At 45.2% G+C, this 25,231-nt stretch overlaps 1 protein-coding gene across 3 annotated transcripts in view; it reads left to right on the top strand.

Annotated features, from left to right (window-relative positions):
- Window positions 1-22,831, top strand: part of TMEM63C (transmembrane protein 63C) — a 54,790-nt gene extending 31,959 nt beyond the window's left edge. For all 3 annotated transcript variants that reach the window (XM_077463615.1, XM_077463613.1, XM_077463614.1), the window contains 12 exons: window positions 212-345; window positions 12,783-12,905; window positions 12,986-13,139; window positions 13,379-13,485; window positions 14,443-14,529; window positions 14,622-14,687; window positions 15,762-15,924; window positions 16,023-16,128; window positions 18,340-18,507; window positions 18,710-18,825; window positions 21,857-21,928; window positions 22,250-22,831. In XM_077463615.1, coding sequence (XP_077319741.1) covers window positions 212-345; window positions 12,783-12,905; window positions 12,986-13,139; window positions 13,379-13,485; window positions 14,443-14,529; window positions 14,622-14,687; window positions 15,762-15,924; window positions 16,023-16,128; window positions 18,340-18,507; window positions 18,710-18,825; window positions 21,857-21,928; window positions 22,250-22,399 — 1,446 coding nt within the window. In that variant the 3' untranslated portion in view covers window positions 22,400-22,831. The remainder of the gene's footprint in view (window positions 1-211; window positions 346-12,782; window positions 12,906-12,985; window positions 13,140-13,378; window positions 13,486-14,442; window positions 14,530-14,621; window positions 14,688-15,761; window positions 15,925-16,022; window positions 16,129-18,339; window positions 18,508-18,709; window positions 18,826-21,856; window positions 21,929-22,249) is intronic.
- The last annotated feature ends 2,400 nt before the right edge of the window (window positions 22,832-25,231 follow it).

The raw sequence follows: 25,231 nt of genomic DNA, 5'->3' as shown, positions 1-25,231 counted from the left end.
AGCTTACACTCTAATGTCATTCCTGTCATACATTATTATTATACATTGTTATAGCTCTGACATGTTCCAGCATATTTTCTTACATCTGTATCTTGTTTTCATGTGTAGGGATAACATTGTAAATTGATATAAGCTCATTGTAAAGAATGACATACAGTTTATTGTTTCATATTTGTTCTCTGTGAATGTCCTTCCCCGTGTTTTCCACCAGGTGGAGGCAGAGCAGTATTATGCTGAGCTGGAGGAGAAACTGACTGATGAGTTCACAGCAGAGAGGAACCGAATCCCCCTGAAGAGACTGGGTGCAGCATTTGTCACCTTCCAGGACGAGAGGATGACAGCAGTGTGAGTGGCAGGGATCAGAATTGCCCAAGTTACCGGCTTTGTGTATCTTCTATATTATACTCGGCACCTGGTAGGAAAATTCCATCCTTTCCATCTTATACAGTGCCTTGAAAAAGTATTCATACCCCTTGAAATTTTCCACATTTTCTCATGTTACAACCAAAAACATAAATGTATTTTATTGGGATTTTATGTGATAGACCAACACAAAGTGGCCAATTGTGACGTGGAAAAAAAATGATAAATGGTTTTCAGATTTTTTTTTGCAAATAAATATGTGAAAAGTGTGGGGTACATTTGTATTCAGCCCTCCTGAGTCAATACTTTGTAGAATCACCTTTCACTGCAATTAGAGCTGCAAGTCTTTTTGGGGATGTCTCTACCAGCTTTGAACATCTAGAGAGTGACATTTTTGTCCATTCTTCTTTGCAAAATAGCTCAAGCTCTGTCAGATTGGATGGAGAGCGTATGTGAACAGCAATATTAAAGTCTTGCCACAGATTTTCTAGTGGATTTAGGTCTGGACTTTGACTGGGCCATTCTAACACATGAATAGGCTTTGATCTAAACCATTCCATTGTATCTATGGCTGTATGTTTAGGGTCTTTGTCCTGCTGGAAGGTGAACCTCCGCCCCAGTCTCAAGTCTATGGCAGACTCTGAAGCCCCATACACACTATCAGTTTTTCTGCTGATTTTTTCCTTCAGATTTACCAAAACGATGTAGTGGAAGTGTCTGCCTGATTGCATACACATTGAAACTCTTAAGGTTTGACCTCATATTATATGGTTTTGGTAAATCTGAAGGAAAAACTCAACAGAAAAACTGGGGTTTTCCTGTATTTGGCTTCATCCATCTTCCCATCAACTCTGACCAGCTTCCCTGTCCCTGCTGAAGAAAAGCATCCTCACAACTTTATGCTGCCACCACCATGTTTCACAGTGGGGATGGTGTGTTCAAGGTGATGTGCAATGTTAGTTTTCCACCACACATAGCGTTTTACTTTTAGGCCAAAAAGTAACATTTTGGTCTCATCTGATCAGAGCACCTTCTCCCACATGATTGCTGTGTCCCCCACATGGCTTCTCACAAACTGCAAACGGGACTTCTTATGGCTTTCTTTCAACAATGGCTTCCTTCTTGCCACTCTTCCATGAAGGTCAGATTTGTGGAGAGCACGACTAATAGTTGTCCCGTGGACAGATTCTCCCACCTGAGCTGTGGATCTCTGCAGCTCCTCCAGAGTTACCATGGGGCTCTTGGCTGCTTCTCTGATTAATGTTCTCCTTGCCCGGCCTGTCAGTTTAGGTGGACGGCCATGTCTTGGTAGGTTTGCAGTTGTGCCATACTCTTTCCATTTTCGGATGATGGACTGAACAGAGCTCTGTGAGATGTTTAAAGCTTGGGATATTTTTCTATAACCTAACCCCGCTTTAAACTTCTCCACAACTTTATCCCTGACCTGTCTGGTGTGTTCCTTGGCCTTCGTGATGCTGTTTGTTCACTAAGGTTCTCTAACAAACCTCTAAGGGCTTTACAGAACAGCTGTATTTATACTGAGATTAAATTACACACAGATGGACTCTATTTACTAATTAGATGACTTCTGAAGGCAATTGGTTCCACTAGATTTTAGTTAGGGGTATCAGAGTAAAGGGGGCTGAATACAAATGCATGTCACACTTTTCACATATTTATTTGTAAAAAAATGTTGAAAACCATTTATCATTTTCTTTCCACTTCACAATTTGGTGCCACTTTGTGTTGGTCTATCACATAAAATCCTAATAAATTCCATTTACGTTTTTGGTTGTAATATGACAAAATGTAGAAATTTCAAGGGGTATGAATACTTTTTCAAGGCACTGTATATTTTTTTCTTTTGCATCTTTACATATTCAGCAGACATTTACCACTTACATCGGTCTCTTTACCAGGGGAGCTTACATTGTTATGTCCCCTCCACAGTCATACACTGTTATTAATATGTGTGTGTGTATATATATATATAAATATATATATATATATATATATATATATATATATATATATACACACACTCACTGACTGGCCACTTTATTAGGTACACATTTTCAATTGCTCGGTAACGCAAATTGCTAATCAGCCAATCATATGGCAGCGACTCGATGCATTAAGGCATCTAGACGTGGTGAAGAAGACTTGCTGAAGTTCAAACCGAGCATCATAAAGGGGATTTAAGTGACTGAATGTGGCGTGGTTGTTGGTTCCAGATGGGCCGGTCTGAGTATTTCAAAAACTGCTGATCTACTGGGATTTTCACACACAGCCATCTCTCAGGTTTACAGAGAATGGTCTGAAAAAAAGAAAATATCCAGTGAGTGGCAGTTGTATGGAGGAAAATGCCTTGTTGATGTCAGAGGAGAATGGGCAGACTGGTTCCAGATGATAGAAAGGCAACAGTAACTTAAAGAGGAAGTGAACCCTGATGGGTTTACTTCCTCTTTCATTCCCTGCAAAGGCAAAGCATAATGGACTACTATGCATCGCATAGTAGCTCATTATGTGTCACTTACCTGACACAGGAGCCAGCGAAGTCGCCGCTGTCCCCTGTAGTCCGCCGCATCCATGTTGCTGGTGGCGTCTCGCAGCTCCGACGAATCACAGCGGCGCAACCGCGATGACGTCACTCCCGCGCATGCGCACGGGAGTCGCGTCTCGCAGCTCCGCCGCTGCCATACGGCGAAGCCGCGATGACGTCACTCCCGCGCATGCGCACGGGAGTCGACAAATTAGGCAAATCCATTCTTGGATTTGCCGCATTTAGTGCGCCTGCGCGCCGCTGTCTACGGCGCATGCTCCGTAGACAGCGGTGCCCATTTTCGGGCAAATATCTCCTAAACCATATAGGTTTAGGAGATATTGCTTGGACCTACAGGTAAGCCTTAATCTAGGCTTACCTATAGGTCCAAGTTGTTTGGAAGGGTTTACTTCCTCTTTAAATAACCACTCATTACAACCAAGGTATACAGAGTACCATCTCTGAATGCACACCACAACAAACTTTGAAGTGCCATCCCTATTTGCTACGAATAGGAAATTGAGGCTACAATTCACACAGGATCACCAAAATTGAATAACAGAAGATTGGGAAAACATTGCCTGGTCTGATGAGTCTGGATTTCAGCTGTGACATTCAGATGGTCGGGTCAGAATTTGGTGTAAACAACATGAAAGCATGGATCCATCCTGCCTTGTATCACCGGTTCAGGCTGGTGGTGGTGTAATGGTGTGGAGGATATTTTCTTGGCACACATTGCCTTCCTCTGGATCAACTGTGGGTATAGAATTGGGTATATGGGATTGTATGATATTATTATTAATTTTTTTTTTTTTGTGGTTGAACTTGATGGACATGTGTCTTTTTTCAACCTGACTAACTATGTAGCTATGTAACTTCGGGTCCCTTAGCACCAATTGAGAATCATTTAATTGCCACAACCTACCTGAGTATTGTTGCTGACCATGTCCATCCCTTTATGGCTACAGTGTCCCCATCTTCTGATGGCTCCTTCCAGCAGGATAATGCACCATGTCACAAAGCTCCAATCATCTCACCACTGGACAATGAGGTCACTGTACTCCAATGGCCTCCACACTCACCACATCTCATCCAATAGAGCACCTTTGGGATGTGGTGGAATGGGAGATTTCCATCATGGATGTGCAGCCGACAAATCTGCAACAACTGAGTGATGGAAACTATGGACAAAAATCTCTGAGGAATGTTTCCAACACCTTGTGGAATCTCGGCTACGAAGAATGAAGGCAAAAGGGGGTCCAACCCAGTGCTAGCAAGGTGTACCTAAATTCAAATAGATTTTTTCATCTGAAGGGGTGATCAATAAGCTATAGGTTTTAGAAAGTACCTGAGGCAGTGTACCATCATCAGAACAGTACAGGCATACCCCACTTTTAAGTACACAATGGGGTTTATTTACTAAAGCTAGAAAGTCCGAAAATCAGGCTCACTTCTGCATAGAAACCTATGATCTTCTAACCCCAGCTTGTTCAATTAAGCTTTGGTACTAAAACATAAAAAAACTCATTGGTTTCTATGCAGAAGTGAGCCTGATTTCGCACTTTCTAGCTTTAGTAAATAAACCCCATTGCGTACTTAAAGGTGGGGTATGCCTGTATTTCTCACAAATGGTCAGTTGACGGACAAATTCTTGCAGGGTTAGTCAAGAATGTAGAAAGTGGAGCAACTGTGCCTGCATTGGGTTCCTCCAGGTACTCCGGTTTCCTCCCACACTCCAAAGACAAGCTGGTAGGTTAATTGGCTTCTGTCCAAAATTGGCCCTAGTATATGAATGGGGACCTTGAATTGTGGGCTCCTTGAGGGTAGGGACTGATGTGAGTGTGCAATGTACAGGGATAGTGACAATTGTAGGCACTCACTCAGGTTGAACTGGATGGACTGGTGTCTTTATTCAACCTTACTAACTATGTAACTATGTAACTGTGTAACTATGTAAGGTTAGGTGGGGAACAGGCCCATATCATCCTTTATGGACGCAATAGAAGGTCATCTACCTGCTGTCAGGAAATGGGGGGCCCAACGTCGTCCGCTTTGATGAAGAGTTTGAAAAGTCGTGTCATGTAGTCCTGGTGAGAAGCTTTGATTCCCCAGAATGGGGAATAGCGGGGAGTTTGGGGGGGGGGGGGGGGGAGGTGAATGTAAATAAATACACGCATATATGCGTTGTTGGTCCTATCAAGGGGTGTCATTTCAGGGTACGAGGTAGAAACCAGAGTTTGGTGTCGTAATGGCGATGCCAGTCAATAAGTCTAATGAGGTGGGATGCCTGGTAATATTTCTGGATGTCTGGGACCTCCATTCTGCTTGGGAAGCGGGAGATGTCGCAGAGGAAGGCGAAGGCATTTGTGCGCCCAAATAAGTTTAATAAAGAGTGAGTGTACAGGCACACCCCACTTTTAAAGAGGAAGTAAACCCTGATGAGTTTACTTCCTCTTTCATTCCCTGCATCGCATAGTAGTCCATTATGTGTCACTTACCTGACACAGGAGCCAGCGAAGTCACCGCTGTCCCCTGTAGTCCGGCGCATCCATCTTCTCGTGGGTCTCGCTGCTTCGCCGCTGTCATTCGGCGAGGCCGCGATGACGTCACTCCCACGCATGCGCACGGGAGCCGCCACTCGTGGCATATCGCCGTTGACCGTGGCGCGCTCAGTAGACAGCGGTGCCTATCTTTCGGCAAATATCTCCTAAACCGTGTAGGTTTAGGAGATATTTCTTGGACCTACAGGTAAGCCTTAACCAGTTGCCGACCGCCGCACGCCGATGTACGTCGGTACAATGGCACGGGCAGGCATAAGGACATACATGTACGTCCCTTGCCTCCCGCGGGTCGGGGGCCCGATCGGGCCCCCGCCCGGTGCCTGCGGCGGTCGGTATTCGTACGGGAGCGATCCCGGACGAGGGGACGGCCATTCATTCATGGCCACCCCCTCGCGATCGCTCCCGACGAATAGAAATCCCCGGTGACATCACTTCCTCTCCTGTAATGTAAACACAGGAGAGGAAGTGATGTATTCTCTCCTCCGTGTCGGTATTTTTCGTTCCGACACGGAGGAGAGCGGATCAGTAAGTTGCACCAACACTCACACACACAGTAGAACATGCCAGGCACACTCACACCCCCCCTTTACCCCCCGATCACCCCCCCAATTACCCCTGCCCCCCAGTCACAGTGACACCAATGTCATTTTTTTTTTTTTTTTTGCATTGGTGTCATTTGTGACTGTAATAACTGTTAGGGCAGTTAGAGTTAGCCCCCTTTAGTTCTAATGTACCCCCCTAACCCCCCCAATAAAGGTTTAACCCCGTGATCACCCCCCGTCGCCAGTGTCACTAAGGCTGGGTTCACATTGCAGCGGTTTATGAGAACGAATGTGATTCGCACCGCACTGCAGTGCAAATCACATCCGATCTCTGTGCGATTCGAGTTCAGCCATTCGCCGCACCCGCCGCACCCGCCGCAAATTCGCACGGGACCCTTTTTTTGGCCCGCAGCAGAATCGGATCGCATGGGTGTTCACACCATGCGATCCGAGTTTGCAGATCGCACTGCGATATGCGAACTGATCTGGGGGTGTCAGTAACATTTCACTGACACTCCCAGCAGTTCGCATAGGGCAGTGTGAACTGCCGCCGGGAGGCATGCGATGCGGGAACCCGCCGCGGATTCGCGGCGTTTCCGCATCGCTCCAGTGTGAACCCAGCCTAATAAGCGATCATTTTTCTGATCGCCGTATTAGTGTCACAGGTGACGCTAGTTAGGCAGGTAGGTATTTAGGTTCGCCGCAGCTTTTTATAGCGCCAGGGACCCCCATATACTACCGCATAAAGCCCCCTGATTGCCCCCTAGTTAACCCTTTCACCAGTGATCACCATATAACTGTTACAGGTGACGCTGGTTGGTTAGTTATTTTTTTATAGTTTCAGGGCACCCGCCATTTATTACCTAATAAAGGTTTAACCCCCTGATCACCCGGCGGGTGTCATTTGTGACTAATAACTGTTAGGGCAGTTAGGGTTAGCCCCCTTTAGTTCTAAGGTACCCCCCTAACCCCCCCAATAAAGGTTTAACCCCGTGATCACCCCCCGTCGCCAGTGTCACTAAGGCTGGGTTCACATTGCAGCGGTTTATGAGAACGGATGTGATTCGCACCGCACTGCAGTGCAAATCACATCCGATCTCTGTGCGATTCGAGTTCAGCCATTCGCCGCACCCGCCGCACCCGCCGCAAATTCGCACGGGACCCTTTTTTTGGCCCGCAGCAGAATCGGATCGCATGGGTGTTCACACCATGCGATCCGAGTTTGCAGATCGCACTGCGATATGCGAACTGATCTGGGGGTGTCAGTAACATTTCACTGACACTCCCAGCAGTTCGCATAGGGCAGTGTGAACTGCCGCCGGGAGGCATGCGATGCGGGAACCCGCCGCGCATTCGTGGCGTTCCCGCATCGCTCCAGTGTGAACCCAGCCTAATAAGCGATCGTTTTTCTGATCGCTGTATTAGTGTCACAGGTGACGCTAGTTAGGCAGGTAGGTATTTAGGTTCGCTGCAGCTTTTTATAGCGCCAGGGACCCCCATATACTACCGCATAAAGCCCCCTAATTGCCCCCTAGTTAACCCTTTCACCAGTGATCACCATATAACTGTTACAGGTGACGCTGGTTGGTTAGTTATTTTTTTATAGTTTCAGGGCACCCGCCATTTATTACCTAGTCTCACTAGTGTACCCCTAAATTTAGGGGTGTCTACTTTCCAAAATGGGGTCATTTGGGGGGGGTTTGTGCCATCTTGGCATTTTATGGCCTTCAAAACTGTAACGCCCTTAGAAAGCCTGAAGGCGGTGCTTGGTTTTCGGGGCCCCGTACGCGGCTAGGCTCCCAAAAAGTCCCACATATGTGGTATCCCCATACTCAGGAGAAGCAGCAGAATTTATTTTGGGGTGTCATTTCACATATGCCCATGGCATGCGTGAGCAATATATCATTTAGTGACAACTTTGTGGAAAAAAAAAAAAAAAAAAAAAGTTTGTAATTTTCCCGCAACTTGTGGCAAAATATAAAATATTCCATGGACTCAACATGCCTCTCAGCAAATAGCTTGGGGTGTCTACTTTCTAAAATGGGGTCATTTGTGGGGGTTTTGTGCCATCTTGGCATTTTATGGCCTTCAAAACTGTAATAGGTAGTGAGGAGTGAAATCAAAAAATTACGCCCTTAGAAAGCCTGAAGGCGGTGCTTGGTTTTCGGGGCCCCGTACGCGGCTAGGCTCCCAAAAAGTCCCACATATGTGGTATCCCCGTACTCAGGAGAAGCAGCAGAATTTATTTTGGGGTGTCATTTCACATATGCCCATGGCATGCATGAGCAATATATCATTTAGTGACAACTTTGTTAAAAAAAAAAAAAGTTTGTAATTTTCCCGCAACTTGTGGCAAAATATAAAATATTCCATGAACTCAACATGCCTCTCAGCAAATAGCTTGGGGTGTCTACTTTCTAAAATGGGGTCATTTGTGGGGGTTTTGTGCCATCTTGGCATTTTATGGCCTTCAAAACTGTAATAGGTAGTGAGAAGTGAACTCAAAAATTTACGCCCTTAGAAAGCCTGAAGGCGGTGCTTGGTTTTCGGGGCCCCGTACGCGGCTAGGCTCCCAAAAAGTCCCACATATGTGGTATCCCCATACTCAGGAGAAGCAGCAGAATTTATTTTGGGGTGTCATTTCACATACGCCCATAGCATGTGTGAGCAATATATCATTTAGTGACAACTTTGTGTAAAAAAAAAAAAAAATTTTTTTTTTGTCATTATTCAATCGCTTGAGGCAAAAAAATAAAATATTCAATGGGCTCAACATGCCTCTTATCAATTTCCTTAGGGGGTCTACTTTCCAAAATGGGGTCATTTGGGGGGGTTTTGTACTGCCCTGCCATTTTAGCACCTCAAGAAATGAGATAGGCAGTCGTAAACTAAAAGCTGCGTAAATTCCAGAAAACGTACCTTAGTTTGTAGATGTGACAACTTTTGCGCAAACCAATAAATATACAATTATTGACTTTTTTTTTACCAAAGACATGTGGCTGAATACATTTTGGCCTAAATGTATGACTAAAATTGAGTTTATTGGATTTTTCTAATAACAAAAAGTAGAAAATATCATTTTTTTTCAAAATTTGCGGTCTTTTTACGTTTATATCGCAAAAAATAAAAATCGCAGAGGCAATCAAATACCATCAAAAGAAAGCTCTATTTGTGGGAAGAAAAGGACGCAAATTTTGTTTGGGTACAACATTGCATGACCGCGCAATTACCAGTTAAAGCAGCGCAGTGCCAAAGTGTAAAAAGACCTCTGGTCATTTACCAGCAAAATGGTCCGGTCTGAAAGTGGTTAATCTAGGCTTACCTGTAGGTCAAAGTGTGTTGTAAGGGTTTACAACCACTTTAAAGAGGGATTCCACCAAAAAAAAAAATATTAAAAGTCAGCAGCTATAAATACTACAGCTGCTGACTTTTAATAAATGGACACTCACCTGTCCCGGGTTCCAGCGATACCGGCAGCCGAGGCCGATCGATCGCTCGGCCCTCGGCTGCTGCCGCCACCATTCTAGGTGAGGGAATCAGGAAGTGAAGCGAATCGGCTTCACTTCCCGGTTCCCTACTGCGCATGCGCGAGTTGCGCCGCGCAATAGGAAATCTCCGCGCTGTCACTTGGACCCGTGTGTGTCCCAGCAGACAGCGCGGCAGGGCAGGAAATGGCGTAGACTCCCACGGGAGTCTATGCCCGGAAGTGGGTGTAAATACCTGTCTTTGACAGGTAACTCCACCCCCCTCCCCCCTGAAAGGTGTCAATTGTGACACCGTAGGGGGGGAGGGATCCGATCAGCGGAGGTTCCACTTTAGGGTGGAATCCCGCTTTAAGTACACAATGGGGTTTATTTACTAAAGCTAGAAAGTGCAAAATCAGGCTCACTTCTGCATAGAAACCAATGAGCTTCTAACCTCAGCTTGTTCAATTAAGCTTTGATAATAAAACATGGAAGCTCATTGGTTTCTATGCAGAAGTGAGCCTGATTTTGCACTTTCCAGCTTTAGTAAATAAACCCCATTGCGTACTTAAAAGTGGGGTATGCCTGTACTTGCTTGAAGTAACGGGAAGGTAGTGCTATCGGTAAGGTTTGAAACAAACACAACTACAGTTACTGTGGTAGAACACTCATTTTAAGAAGGTTGCAGCGTCCAAATGATGAATGCAATCTGCAATTCCATGACTCCAATATATATATATATATATATATATATATATATATATATATATATATATATATATAGATATATATAGATATATATGTACCTAAGTACTTCAAAGCCGAGTCTGTCCACTCAAACTTAATGGAGGAGAGGAGACGGGATCCCAACCCCCCATCGCTTCCAATTTGTTGAATTTGATTTTCAAATTGGACAACATGCTACATGTATTAAACTCCCTGAAGAAAGTTTGGGAGGGAAATTGACAAATTGGTTAAAGAAAAGAGCATGTCATCAGCGTAAGCTGAGACTTTATGTTGGATTCCACCAATGATCAGTCCCATAATATCCGGGTTTAAACGTATTTTGCATATGAAAGGTTTGAGCGATAATGCAAAAAGGAGGGGGGACAGGGGGTACCCCTGCCGTGTCCCTTTAGGGAAGAGTCGGAAAAAACCCCATTAGCCTTGACCAGAGCAGACTGGTCAGAGTATATTTTGCTGATCCACTTAACCATGGTCTCCCCAAAGCCAACGTGACGTAGGATTGAGAACGCGAAATTCCAATTTACGCGGACAAATTCTTTTTTCAGCATCCGTACCCAGGAAAGAAAACATGGAGTGTGAGTCACGTTGGCCACATGAATTAAGTTGAGGAAGGAAAGAAAAAGTCCGGGGTGACCGCACACCGCTGATGGCATCTTTATTGATAATTTAAAATCCAATACAGTCACCTCATGTGTAAGATGAACAGGGAAAAGCAGCTAACGCGCTTCACACCATGTGTTGGTGCTTAATCATAGCTATGGTGACCCACAGACAGGGGGTCAGGGGTCATGTAGCATGATGGGACAGTTGGAAAATTCCTACAAGCTTTAACCAGAGCTTGGCTGGACATTGGTAGAAGTCACATATACTGCTACATACTGCTGATGAGAAAATAATTGGATTTCCATGTTCTGTGTACTGTGGGAGACCAGATATAGTGAATGCAGGCTCCTGGGTTTAGTAACATTTTAACAGCACAAACAAGCACCACCCATTAGATGTATCGGGTAAACAGCCTCCAATCATCATATGTATGGGCAAAAAACAAGCTCCACCCATCAGAATAGAGAATAAACAAGCTCCACTCATTAGATTAAAGAAGTACACAGGCTCTATCAGGTGTATGGAGTAAACAGGCTCCGCCCATCAGATTATAGCGTTAATAGGCTCCACTCATCAGATTAGGGAAGTAAACAAGCTCCGCCCATCAGAAGTATAGCAAATACCAACTCCACCCATGATTGCTCTTCCTAAGAAAAATCTGCCGCAGAGACAATAAAACAATGTATTCAAGTTCTAAAGCCTCATACACACGATCGGACTTTAAACAAACTTTCCTGTGGATTTCTGTACAAAGGGCATTGGCCGTGAACTTGTATTGCATACACACGGCAGGACTTTTTCAGCCAATTATCACCAAATCACATGCTTTTTCTGCTCTTTTCCACCACTTTTTGGTCAACTTCTGTATTGTTGTCTCATCTTTTGCATTGGTTCTGAGCATGCATGTTTGTACTTTGGACTAAAGTCCTATGGTTTTCTGTACACACGATCGGACTTTGCTCCATCGGACTTTTGTTGCCGAAAAGTTTGTTTGCAGAGCGAACTTTTGTCCGATGAAAACCAAAAAAGGTGAACGTACACACAGTCAGATGTTGCCTTAAAACAGCTAATTTGCATGTTTGTTGTCAAAAAGTCCAATCGTGTGTACGGGTGGAGGTTTTTATTTTTACATCTGATGGGTGGAGCTTGTTTTACTACATTTATTTCATGGGTGGAGCTTGTTTACTACATACATCTGATAGGTGGAGCTTGTTTGCTACATACATCTGATGGGTGGTGCTTGTTGACTACATACATCTGATGGGTGTAGCTTGTTTACTACATACATCTGATGGGTGTAGCTTGTTTACTACATACATCTGATGGGTGGTGCTTGTTTACTACATACATCTGATGGTTGGTGCTTGTTTACTACATACATCTGATGGGTGGAGCTTGTTTACTACATACATCTGATGGGTGGAGCTTGTTTACTACATACATCTGATGGGTGGAGCTTGTTTACTACATACATCTGATGGGTGGAGCTTGTTTACTACATACATCTGATGGGTGGTGCTTGTTTACTACATACATCTGATGGGTGGTGCTTATTTACTACATACATCTGATGGGTGGTGCTTGTTTACTACATACATCTGATGGGTGGGGCTTGTTTACTACATACATCTGATGGGTGGAGCTTGTTTACTACATACATCTGATGGGTGGTGCTTGTTTACTACATACATCTGATGGGTGGAGCTTGTTTACAACATACATCTGATGGGTGGTGCTTGTTTACTACATACATCTGATGGGTGGTGCTTGTTTACTACGTACATCTGATGGGTGGAGCTTGTTTACTACATACATCTGATAGGACTGAGGCAGTTTACTCCCTACATCTTATCTATTTATGTGATAGGTGGAGCCAGATTAAATTTACATTTTATAGGTGGAGACTTTGCTCGGAATGGTGTTGATAATTGAAGTAACTGTAGCGATTTCTTCTCCTCAGGATCATCCAGGATTATGTCCACCCACGATGCCGCCGATCCCCTCAGCAATCCTCAGTCACTCCGGTCCTGCATTCGCACCAGTGGGGGGTCCGTTACGCTCCGGCGCCCAATGACGTCATCTGGTAGGAGGCTTGTGTGCCAATGTCTGTCCTTGTCCTCCTGACCATTCTGTATAGTGACCTTATCTTTCTGTCATTGGCAGGGAGAACTTGGCGGTGTCGGGTCCGGTGTGGTGGGTTCGGTTTGCTGGCCTGAACTTGGCATTATTTATTCTGCTTTTCTTTCTGACCACCCCAGCTGTCATTGTTAGCACCATGGACAGGTTCAATGTCACGCGGCCTGCGGAGAATCTGAGGGTGAGTAGACACATGGGGGCTTCGGGGGCACTCAAAGCCCCCAGCTACTTCTTTCACTTCAATGCTGTTAGCTCTGAAAACAAGCCTCCATTTATAAGAGCAGTATTATGTGTAATATCTGTGGAGTGTTTGTTTTATCCAATCCATTAGGTTTCTGTGGGGTGGGCTGGGAGATTCCTGTGTGTGATTGGTCATTGTGGGAGGGTGGTGATCTTGCATCTCCTCTACTCTCTCCTCAGAATCCAGTCATCACCCAGTTCCTGCCCACTTTGCTGCTCTGGATATTCTCAGTGTGCCTGCCATTCATTGTATATTACTCGTCATTCATGGCGTGTCACTGGACCAGGTGAAGGGCTGACTGTAAAGACTTCATACATGATACACCCACACTGCCCTCCGACCACCATTGTTAATCTTCTCCAACTATCATTGTCCGCTTCCTCTGACCACCATTCTCACCCTCCTCCAACCACCATTGTCAAACTCCAACCATTATCTTCCTCCTCTCACCTTTTTTGTCCCTGTCCTCTGACCCAAACTGCCATCTTCCTCCAACCATCATTGTGACTTCATGACCAATGTCATCCACCTCCAGCTGCCATTGTCACCCCTTCCCGACCACCATTGTCACCCTCATCTAACCACCATCATCACTTTCCTCTGATCACCATTGCCATCCTCCCCTTACCACCGTCAACCACCTCTAAACACCACTGTCATCTTCCTCCAACCATCATTGTGACTCTACTTTGACCACCAATGTCATCTTTTTCCAACCACCATTGTCACCCTCTTTCAACCACCATCATCACCTTCCACCAATCACCATTCTCATCCTCCACTTACCACGGTCACCTACATCTAACCACCATTGTCATCCTCCACCCCACTGTCGTCTGCTTCTTACTACGATTGTCACCCTCTTTTGACCTCCATTGTCATCATCCTTTGACCACCATCAGTATCCGCCTCCAGCCACCATTGTCATCCTTCCCTGACCACTATTGCATCCATCGCCACCCACCATTATTGCTCCCCTATGTCCACCATTGTTATCCTGATATATTCACCATTTTCATCCTTCTCCTACCACCACTGTAATCCTCCTTGAACCACCACTGACAGTCTACTCTAACCACCACTGACAGTCTACTCTAACCACCACTGTTGCCCCCTCCCTAAGACCAACAATGTTATCTTCCTCTGCCCACCATTATCACCTTCCCCAGACCACGATTGTCACCCTCCTCTGACCCCCATTTATCCTCCTCTATCTTCTGTAATAATTTTGATTCATTTTCAGATCAAACGAAAACCGGATAACAATGCACAAGTGTTATTTTTTCCTGGTGTTCATGGTCATCATACTGCCCTCTCTGGGTCTGACCAGGTACTAAGCAGATATAAGGGTGAGACTGCTATACAGGTTGGTGTCATCTACTGATATTCTTATTAACAGCAGTCCTTCCCATTCTCTCCTAGTCTGGATCTATTTTTCCGCTGGCTATTTGATGTCCATTTCTTGGATTCGGCCAATGTCAAGTTACAGTAAGTACAGCTTTTACCCTCTTCCACCTTCCACCCCTGACCTAACCTTACTTACATAACACCTATAATTTCCTGACTGTCGTTTACCCCCATACTTGTCTTATGCACTTCTTTTACCTTGTACTCCTTGCCTCTTACCTGTCTTCTGTCCTTGGTCCCTCATACTCATCCAATACCCCCTTACCCCTCTTCTCATCCGGATATAGTGATACTTGTCCCATACACCAGTGGCCACCAAGTGGTTCTGCCGCAAATCAACAGTGTGGTGGTTGTATACCGCCCAATGTTGTTCGCAATGTGTGCTGAAGTCAGTACTGATACCTGATGCCTCCTCTGTAGTTCCGGCTCCTGTGAACTCAGAGGGAGGCACCCAGGAGTAGTATAGAGAGTGGGAGGTGAAGAAGGAGGTTACTTCTAATGGCAGTGCTTATCACAGACTGTGGGAGGGAGCACGAAGCTCAAGCACATAGCTGGATAAGGAGGTGAAATCCAATGATGAGTCTGTGAAAGGCAGCAGTGTGATGTGTGGAGGGTGGGGGGCAGAGGGCCAGTGTAGTATATAAGACAGCAATGTGATCCAGGGGGAGGAGGGCAAAGAGCCTAAGCATTGTGTGTATAAGGCAGCAGTGTGATCCAGGGGGAGGAGGGCAAAGAGCCAAAGCATTGTGTGTATAAGGCAGCAGTGTGATCCAGGGGGAGGAGGGCAAAGAGCCAGAGCACTGTGTGTATAAGGCATGTAATATTCATGTTAGCGGTCCCCGGGATTCAAAATTATGAGTTCAGTGGTCCGTGAGGTCCAAAGGTTGGTGACCACTGGTATACACCAACACCATGGTCTGTACAACACTCTACCATCCCTATACATCCTCTATTCTCTATACAACTCAATTTTTCATACAATCCCCCTATTCTCTGTTTAGTCCCTCCTTTCTCCATACACCCCCCCCCCCCCATTCTCTGTAAGCCCCACTATTTATCTCTCAATGCAGTGTGCCCCTGTATTGTGCAGTCAGTGTAATTCACCCTCTGGTTCTCCCTTAGTCCTGATGCTCTGGCTGTTTCTCCATATTTTAGGTGTGTTTTCCTCCCCAATAATGGGGCATTTTTTGTCAACTACGTCATCACTGCCAGTCTGATCGGCACTGCCATGGAACTGCTGAGAATTCCAGGTCTCACAGTATATGCTACACGCCTTTGTCTCGCCAAGTCGGTGCCAGAGCGTCTCCACGTGAAGCGGGTATGTGTGTCTACAGCACTGCAACACTAGGAGGTTCAGACTTTGGAGGGTGGGCCATCTTATGCTTATCCTGACTGATCTGTCATGTCTTCCTGCAGAGTCAGGCCTATGAGTTCCAGTTCGGCCTGGAGTATGCCTGGACCACATGTGTCTTCTCCGTAGTGATGACCTACAGTATTACCTGCCCCATCATCGTACCCTTCGGTATGTGTTTGTGGTACACTCCTTCCTCTTTCTGTTTCTTATGTCCTATCTCTGCACTTTTTTAATGTTTTAGTGATGACCAGGGCTTTTTTTCAGCAGGAACGTGGGGGAACTCAGTTCCGGCACCTCCAGAACTGAATGTATGTAATGGCAAGAGGTGCTGGGGTGTGCTTGAGGGTCTATTGATACTCACTGCTGGGGGATCTATTGTTGCTGAAGGTGATCTATTTTTGTGGAGGAAGGGGATCTATTGTTGCTGGGAAGGTCTTCTGTTGTGTGTGGGGGATCTATTGTTGCTGGGGAGGTCTTCTGTTGTTGGGGAGTCAGTCGTTGCTGGGAGGGATATATTTTTTTGGGGGGGGAGGGGGTTGTTGCTGTTTGCTGAAGGGTCTATTGATGCTGGCTACTGGGGAATCTATTGTTGCTGGAGGTGATCTATTGTTGCTGGGGGTGGGTCTTATATTGCAGGGGGTCAATCGTTGCTGGGAGGGATCTACTATTGAGGCAGGGGTCTGATGTTGCTGGCTGCTAGAGGCTCTATTGATGCTGGCTGTTGGGAGTCCAATGTTGCTGGGGTAGATCTATTGTTGCTGGGGTGTCTATTGTTGCTAGATCTTTTTTCCTGCCTTTCTTGTTATCATTAACAAATTCCATACAAAATACTTAGCACCTCAAAGTGATACTTAGTTTTGTATTCCCTACAAGGGGTGGTACTGGGAGGTGGGTAAGGGGTGGAACCAAGGAACGATGCTCGGAGGTGGGTATTGGGAGGAGTCAATGGGTGGAGTTCCTTCACCTATTCTCTGAGAAACAAAAGCCCTGGTGATGATCATAATGCAAAGTGTCTGTGAACATAGGGCACCATATTGGATCCATTTATCTCGCTGCTGGGTGAAAATAATAATAGACTTACTGCTGTCTCATTGGCCATTGCAGACCATGTGACTGTGTGCAGCATAAAGAGATCCATTTTAAAATCTAACAAGGCGATATGGTAATACTGCCCTTCAAAATATATATCAAAACGTATACCGCGATGTTGCTCTAAAATAAAGTATATAAAGCAGCCAGCACAGCCAAAGACAAATAGCAAAAAGTAACTCAAAAAGAAAATGCAGCGCTTACATATACAGTTGAAAAATAATGATAATATATGCGTGACCAAATATAACACAATATAAGTGTGAAAACACAAGTGGGATATAAAAACAAAAAATAAATAAATTAATAACGTCCACCAAAAAAGTGTACAAAACAGGAGGGGAAGGGTTGAGTCAAAAAGTCCAGGTGTCAATAGACGCTGTCAGTAAGTTGACATCATAGAGCAGTGATGGCGAACCTTGGCACTCCAGATGTTTTGGAACTACATTTCCCATGATGCTCAACCACACTGCAGAGTCCTTGAGCATCATGGGAAATGTAGTTCCAAAACATCAGGGGTGCCAAGGTTCGCCATCACTGTCATAGAGGCATCAATGGGAACAGGAGGCATCAGTGAAAACATGACGGAAAGGAGATCTTGCAAGAAGAACCACCACCAATTGTGTGAAGGCTTACCGGGAACGGTGGACTTAAAGGGGAATATACCTCTTATGTCATGCAGGCTTGTGGTGATAGTCACCGTTTAAAGTGGAAACAATCACAGATCCAGGTCACCACGATCACATTTCTGGGTCTAAACGGTACTGGTCATCGGCAAGTTCACAGTAAAACATACGGATGAAATTCACATGGAGGGAAGGAGGACCAAAGGATAGCCACGTACTCACCCGATGAAACCAAAAATTAAAGAAAAGTTCCACATAGAGTGATATTGTTTAAAAAATAGATTTTAATAAGAAGATGGTAAACAGGAACACTCACATTTCAATGTAGATAAAAGGCTCTTACAGAGACATAGACTAGCGCAATTATGTTGGCAGGACTCAACCGGCGCGTTTCATCTCTTAGACATCATCTGGGGTACCCCAGATGATGTCTAAGCGGACGAAATGCGTCAGTCGAGTTATATTTGGTCAAGAGTATATTATCATTATTTTTCAACTGTATATGTAAGCGCTGCATCTTTCTTTTTGTAATACTGCCCTATGCCCACTGTATGTATGACAGGTCCACTTTATACTGTCCTGCACATTGACTTGCTTTTGTGTCCTGATCACGCTGCGCTTAGTGTGTCTATGCAGCGCTGATGGTGGCTCCTTTTTATTACAGGCCTCATATATCTGCTGCTGAAACACATGACGGACAGATACAACATTTACTATGCCTATATCCCCACCAAGCTGAGCCCGAGCCTGCACAGCGCCGCTGCACAGCAGCTCTTGGCTGCTCCCATCCTTTGTGTCTTCTGGCTGCTCTTCTTCTCTGTCCTGCGGCTGGGTAAGACCTGAGCGCCACAACTGTGGTCATGGTGATTTACAGGAATTGGGATACGCGAGATGAAGGAAATGTAGCGCTATATGTAGAGACCCAACCCACTCAATGATGTGACCCTCTTTCCCTATTATAAAGTGAAGTCACTCCTCACTCTCAAGTGACCCACCCCCCCACCATGAAGTGACTCCCCTCTTTCTCTCTGCAGGATCCACACACCCCGTCACTCTGTTCACATTCGTCACCTTGCTCTGCTGTTTACTTTTCTCCATCTTTGGGCTTTGTCTGCGAAAGCTGCGACCGAAGAGACCGTCCAGCTATCAGGTGAGATCCCCAGGTTATTCCTCCAGGGGTGTCATAGTTACTCCTAGTCTGCCAGCCAGGGCTGCTGTTAGAAATCATGTGCCCCCCCCCCCCGGGCTGGAAGTGACCAAGGACATAGATTTTCCAGTTTCTTTCTTTGCAGCCTTATTCACAAATGGAAGCATAGTTGATACTGGTCCCCCATTCATTCAGGAAAGGAAGGGCCCAATAAATTATAGACTTACCGGCCACTTCCCCCCCACTCTCCATCCTGAAACATTCCCCTGTGTGCCCTTAGCAGCTGGCAGGAGGAGAGGAGGGAAGCTGGAAGCGCTGCAGGGGAAAGGGGCACATGGGGGGGGGACTGGACAGCAGATGAAAGGGGTGCATATGCTAGAACCACTCTCTTGCAGAGCGAAGCTGCCGGGGGAAGCAGAGGAAGATTGGTGTCTGCAATAAGACAGTACAGATGGCCCTCCTGCTTGGCAGCTGCCCAGGTCCCCCTTTTGAACTGATGGGACCCAGTACAGAAGGGCTGGCTGTACTGCCTGATCTGTGGCCCTGCTGCCAGCCACGGTCTTCTTATTTATGTTCAGAGTAACATTTAGGTCTAAGTGCTGTAAAAAATTAAAATAAAATTGGGCATTACTTAGTAGGACATGTCCCTTGTGCTGATGCCTCTTCTTTTAGTTCAAATCCTTCTCCATTCATACATCTCACCCCCTCATTTGCAAGTTAGTACATTCTAATAGCAAGATTTAATTAATATTCTGGCCAATAGAATGCATTAATGCCGAACGCACAGCAAAATCGCAGCTTTTACCATGCTTTTTCAGGTGCTTTTCTAGACATCCTTTGGAGTACAATGTGCATGGAGCCTCCTACAAGCTGCGGTATGGCTTCTGTGGATGGAGGAGCTGGGCACATAGGGTGGGCATAGTCTAGATCTATTTATAAGAGCCTGTGATACCCTCTTAGCTGTATTAAACCCTGCCATGCCATAAGATTAGATATAGCGATGGGGGTGGGCATGGACAGAGGAGGATTTCAACTAAAAGAAGAGGCATCAGCAAAAGGCACACATCCTACTGAAGGTATGTTATATCCCTTGTGCTGATTTTTCATTTTTTCTTTTATTTAGGCTTTACAAGAGAACTGCACTCCTAAAAAAAAAAAAATCTTCCTAGTTTCTCATGGTGACTTTGAACAGAATCCATTAATAAGTATCTGAATTGTGGAGCTGAGATGGGCTATTAAAATGCACACTTGCGGATCTAAACCAAAGTTTCTCAACTCCAGTGCTCATGTACCCACAACAGGTCATGTTTTCAGGCGTCCATTATTTTGCACAGGTGATTTGATCAGTTTCACTGCCTTAGTAATTATCACAGCCGTTTCATCTGAGGGAAATCCTGAAAACATGACCTGTTGGTGGTACTTGAGGACTGGAGTTGAGAAACATTGATCTAATCCAGTGGTTCTCAACCTTAGTCCTCAAGTACCCCCAACGGGCCATGTTTTCAGGTTTTCCTTTACTTTGCACAGCTGCTTTAAACCTATATCAATGACATGGTATTGATAAGAGCTTTTTTTATCTAAGGGAAGTTCCCAAAACATTGCCTGTTGGGGGTACTTGAGGACTGAGGTTGAGAATCACTGATGTAAACCACCCAGAATGGGTGTGTCTGTGTCCGCCCTGCCCTAAGGTGAACGTGTGCTTTGTCCACTCAGGAAAAACCAACACGTCCTCTTTAAAGCAGATCTTCGCTGCATCTGAGTACCACAAACACTATTTGATTGATTTTTAAAGCGGAGGTCCACCCTAAAAAAAAAAAAAAAAAATTACATAAACAGGCTCTTTAAACATTTTTTAAAAACATTTAAAAAAAAAAAATGTTTTACTCCCAAAACGCCTGTTGCTAGGCAGTCTTCCTAATCTGCCACTTCCTTCTCCGCGGAGCTGCTCCTTCTCTTCATCCCTCACGTGGTGTTCTGGGAAATTGGCCGCGCTGTCTTCTGGGACCTGTGTGTGTCCCAGAAGACAGCCGCTCCATTCACAAAACATCACGCGACTCACGAATGCGCAGCAGGAAATGGACAGTGAAGCTGCCTGCCTGTTTCCCTTGGATAGAATGGTGGCGCCGGCACCTGATCCGATGGAAATCACATGCTCCCTGGACAGTTAAGTGCCCTTATTAAAAGTCAGCAGCTATAGTGTTTGTAGCTGCTGACTTTTCTTTTTTTTTTTCAGCTGAAATACCACTTTAATATTCAAAGCAAACTCCCCCATCCATCGATGTCTCCATGCTTTATTTTTGTTGAAAAATCACTTGGAAAAACAGCCCCCTAGTATTTCCGTCCTTGGCCATCTTGAGTAAGGGCAAATGATTCATTTAGCATTCATTTAGCACAAGCATGCATGCAGGAGGATGCTTAGAAAACCCTGCTTCCTCTACTGAAGGCTCTTGGGATGCATGACATCATTTGTCTAGGCAACAAACCAGGAAGTAACTAAATAAATGTAAATATGATATACTTTTCTATCTATTTACTAATGCTATCAGCATAAGAATTCACAATTAATGTTAATTGGGAGAGTGAAGTTTCATTTTAATGCAGCTCTCTACTGAGGCATACTCACTGCTCCACTCTGCTGGGAAGTCCTATGTGAGCTTTGAGTTGCTAGGCTATGAACGGATTGGCCCAGTGCTGTCACATGGGTAGAGTTGTATGGTCCTCCATACCTGGAAGTACAGAGTATCCCGAGTCCGACAATGAATGGAGCAGTGGGAGAGTTAGGAAAGAATAAGTATATCCTTGGGATGGGGAAAGGGCAATCAAGTGGACCTGTTGAATTGGCTGTAATTGGAGCGATGATGTATCTGTGCTTTCCCCTACTGTGACATGCAGAGAAGGAGGCGTGGCCACACATAGCTAGTAATTTAATGAGTTCTCCTACATGTGGGTGACTGTTAGAGGCCCAAAAAGAGTTGCTGGGCTACTGTTATGACATTAGAGCAATGAGACTTGACTCTTCCATTTTCCTCTACAGATGTCGGAGCAGGGCGACGGGATGATGCAGGACACTGAACGCAGCAGCATATCTTCTACACTGCAGTCCAGTGTGAGTCTATCCTGATCTGTCCCTCTTGCTTCCTCCAGATCATATATACAGACCCCAGAGAACAACTATATTTTAATTATGGGTGGATACAACCTGAAGGATGAATCCTCTTTGGCCTTTTCAGGCATTGCAAAGGCTGCAGTAGATGGGTAGAGCTGGGAACTCTAGTGCAGAGTTCTCACAACCATAGTCATGCAGCCGGGGAGGGTAATCTATCCCGCAGTTATCCACTCATAACTGAAATATCCTTCCACAATAAATGGGAAATATTTATTAGACCTGAAAGTGATGGATAAGTAACTCTTCCTGCCCTCTCTCCAGGTGTTTGTGGCCAATGTCCTCCAGGAACAGGACCTCTCCCCCCTGACCTCTCCTGCTCATCCATCATATGGAGCTCTGGAAACCCGAGCTGATAGCCCCGCAGAGGGACCTGAAGTGGCTCCTGAGAGCTCAGAGGACACCTGCAATTAAGGTGGGAAGAAGAAGATCCAGTGCAAGATTTGAGGAGCCAGCTTCTTTAGCAGATGTATGTGGGTGCCATAGTGGGCCCTGACAGGCCCTTCCTGGTTAAGTCAGGCTGTGTCCTGGCGCCCCCTTGTGGTCTTCAGTTCGGTGTAAGTTTTTCTGCTGAGATTCTTCCTGCTGACCATCTCTGAGGTCATTATGTAACCAGCCGAGCGCAAGGAATTCTGCTGTTGAGGGTGGAGTCACACATCTAGGCTCCTCCCATTCACATACCACGGACCCCGAATGTTCCACTTGTGTATGTACGCTCCTTCTGACGCCTCCCCTGGATAGCTGCGCTCCATTTTTGCGTTTGCATGGGGACAGCGCACCGTTTGCATCTATAAAATGTTATTTATGAGGTTGCTGAATTTTGCCAAATATAATTTTACATGAGAATATTATTGTCTGTCTGCTGATGCATGAATTCCAGATTCCAGGGGGATTGGCGTGGGTGGGGGATGGTGTCTAGAGTAGAGGAGCAGCAGAAGGCTTTGTGCTCTGGCACGTCCTGCAGGAACGAGTGTCCTGTGTGGGGTGGGGTGGGGGGTGCTCACGCATGTTTATTTCTTTTGTGTATATTGGTATGACACAAAAAAGTGGAGAAACAAAAAGCCAAATCTGACGCATTCCAAATAAAACTCCAAAAACGGACTGGGCAAAATTATTGGCACCTTCTCAAAATTGTAAGGAATAATTGCATTCCAAGTTTGTGATGCTCCTGTAATTTGTAATTAAACTCACCTGTATCAGTTAACAGGTGCTGATAATATGAAATCACACAGGCAACCAGTTAAAACGGTGAAAATTTGACTCCACCTTTCTGTTGTGTGTCTCTGTGTGCCACACGGAGCATGGAGAAGAGAAAGAGCCGCAAAGAATTGAGGATTTGAGAACAAACAATGTGGAAAAGCATGGACAATCTCAAGGTTACAAGTCCATCTCTAGAGATATTAATGTTTCTGTGTCCACTGTGCACAACATTGTCCGGAAGTGTACAGCCCATGGCACTGTAGCTAATCTCCCTGGACCAAAGAGAAAAACATGAAAAAAAGAGTTTGTCAAAACATATATCAGGAAGCCAAAATCCCTTTGGGAGAATGTGCTGTGTACAGATGAAACAAAGTTACAGCTTTTTGGTAAGGCCCGTCATTCTACTGTTTTCAGAAAAATAAATGAAGCCTTTAACCTCTTACTGCTTATGCTGTAGCCAAAAGACGGCTACAGCGTGGGCCTAAATTGCCGGGAGGGCGTCCATGTACGTCCTTCCTTGCATGTGATGCCATGCGGGGCACGCGCAGCTCGCTCTGTTATCATCGAGTCAATGAGACTTGGCTGATCATAGATCCCGATCCCAGCCCCTTACTATGTGATCAGCTGTCAGCCAATGACAGCTGATCATGCGATGTAAACAGCCGATTATTTTTTCCATACGCTGACAGAGCAAGGAGGAAAAAAAAAATGGTTATCATCTGGAGTAAATGGGCCATCGGTCCCACACACTCCAGACCCACTGCCACCCACCAGTGCCACCTATCAGTGCAGCCTCATCAACGCACATCAATGAAGGAGAAAAATTACCTGTTTGCACAATTTTATAACAATATATTTTTTTTTAGCAAAAAAAAAAAAAAACCCCAATGGTGATTAAATACCACCAAAAGAAAGCTCAATTTTGTCGGAAAAAAAAACAATAAAAATTTCATATGGGTATAGTGTAGCATGGCCGCACAATTGTCATTCAAAGTGCTACAGAGCTGAAAGCTGAAAATTGGCCTGAGCAGGAAGGGGGTGAAAGTGGCCGATTGGCAAATGGTTAAAAAAAAGAATAGTCCCTACAGTCACACATGGTGGAGGTTCACTGATTTTGTGTTCAGTGTTTTGGGGTTGCTTTGTTGCTTCAGGCACTGGATGTCTTGACCGTGTGCCTGGCATTATGAAATCTGAAGACTACCAAAGAATTCTGGGGTGCAATGTAGGGTCAGGGGTCAGAAAGTTGGGTCTCTGTCAGAGGTCATGGGTCGTACAGCAGGACAATGACCCAAAGCACAGGTCAAAATGCACCCAGAAATGGTTTAAAGTGGTTGTTACCGCTTCAGCCCCGGAAGATTTTACCCCCTTCCTGACCAGAGCACTTTTAACAATTTGGCTCTGCGTCAATTTACAGTGGCTTGCGAAAGTATTCGGCCCCCTTGAACTTTTCAACCTTTTGCCACATTTCAGGCTTCAAACAGAAAGATATAAAATTTAAATTTTTTGTGAAGAATCACCAACAAGTGGGACACAAGTGGAACGAAATCTATTGGATATTTTAAACTTTTTTAGCAAATAAAAAACTGAAAAGTGGTGCGTGCAAAATTATTCGGCCCCTTTACTTTCAGTGCAGCAAACTCACTCCAGAAGTTCAGCGAGGATCTCTGAATGATCCAATGTTGTCCTAAATGACTGATGGTGATAAATAGAATCCACCTGTGTGTATTCAAGTCTCTGTATAAATGCACCTGCTCTGTGATAGTCTCAGGGTTCTGTTGAAAGCGCAGAGAGCATCATGAAGACCAAGGAACACACCAGGCAGGTCCGTAATACTGTTGTGGAGAAGTTTAAAGCCGGATTTGGATACAAAAAGATTTCCAAAGCTTTAAACATTCCAAGGAGCACTGTGCAAGCGATCATTTTGAAATGGAAGGAGTATCAGACCACTGCAAATCTACCAAGACCTGGCCGTCCCTCTAAACTTTCAGCTCAGACAAGGAGAAGACTGATCAGAGATACAGCCAAGAGGCCCATGATCACTCTGGA

The sequence above is a fragment of the Lithobates pipiens genome, unplaced genomic scaffold (assembly GCF_037356315.1).
Source record: "Lithobates pipiens isolate NorthernLeopardFrog02 unplaced genomic scaffold, aLitPip1_a1.2 Scaffold_30, whole genome shotgun sequence".
Classification (NCBI taxonomy): domain Eukaryota; kingdom Metazoa; phylum Chordata; class Amphibia; order Anura; family Ranidae; genus Lithobates; species Lithobates pipiens.
Note: the sequence above shows the minus strand (reverse complement) of the source record. Positions and strands in the feature narration are given on the sequence as shown.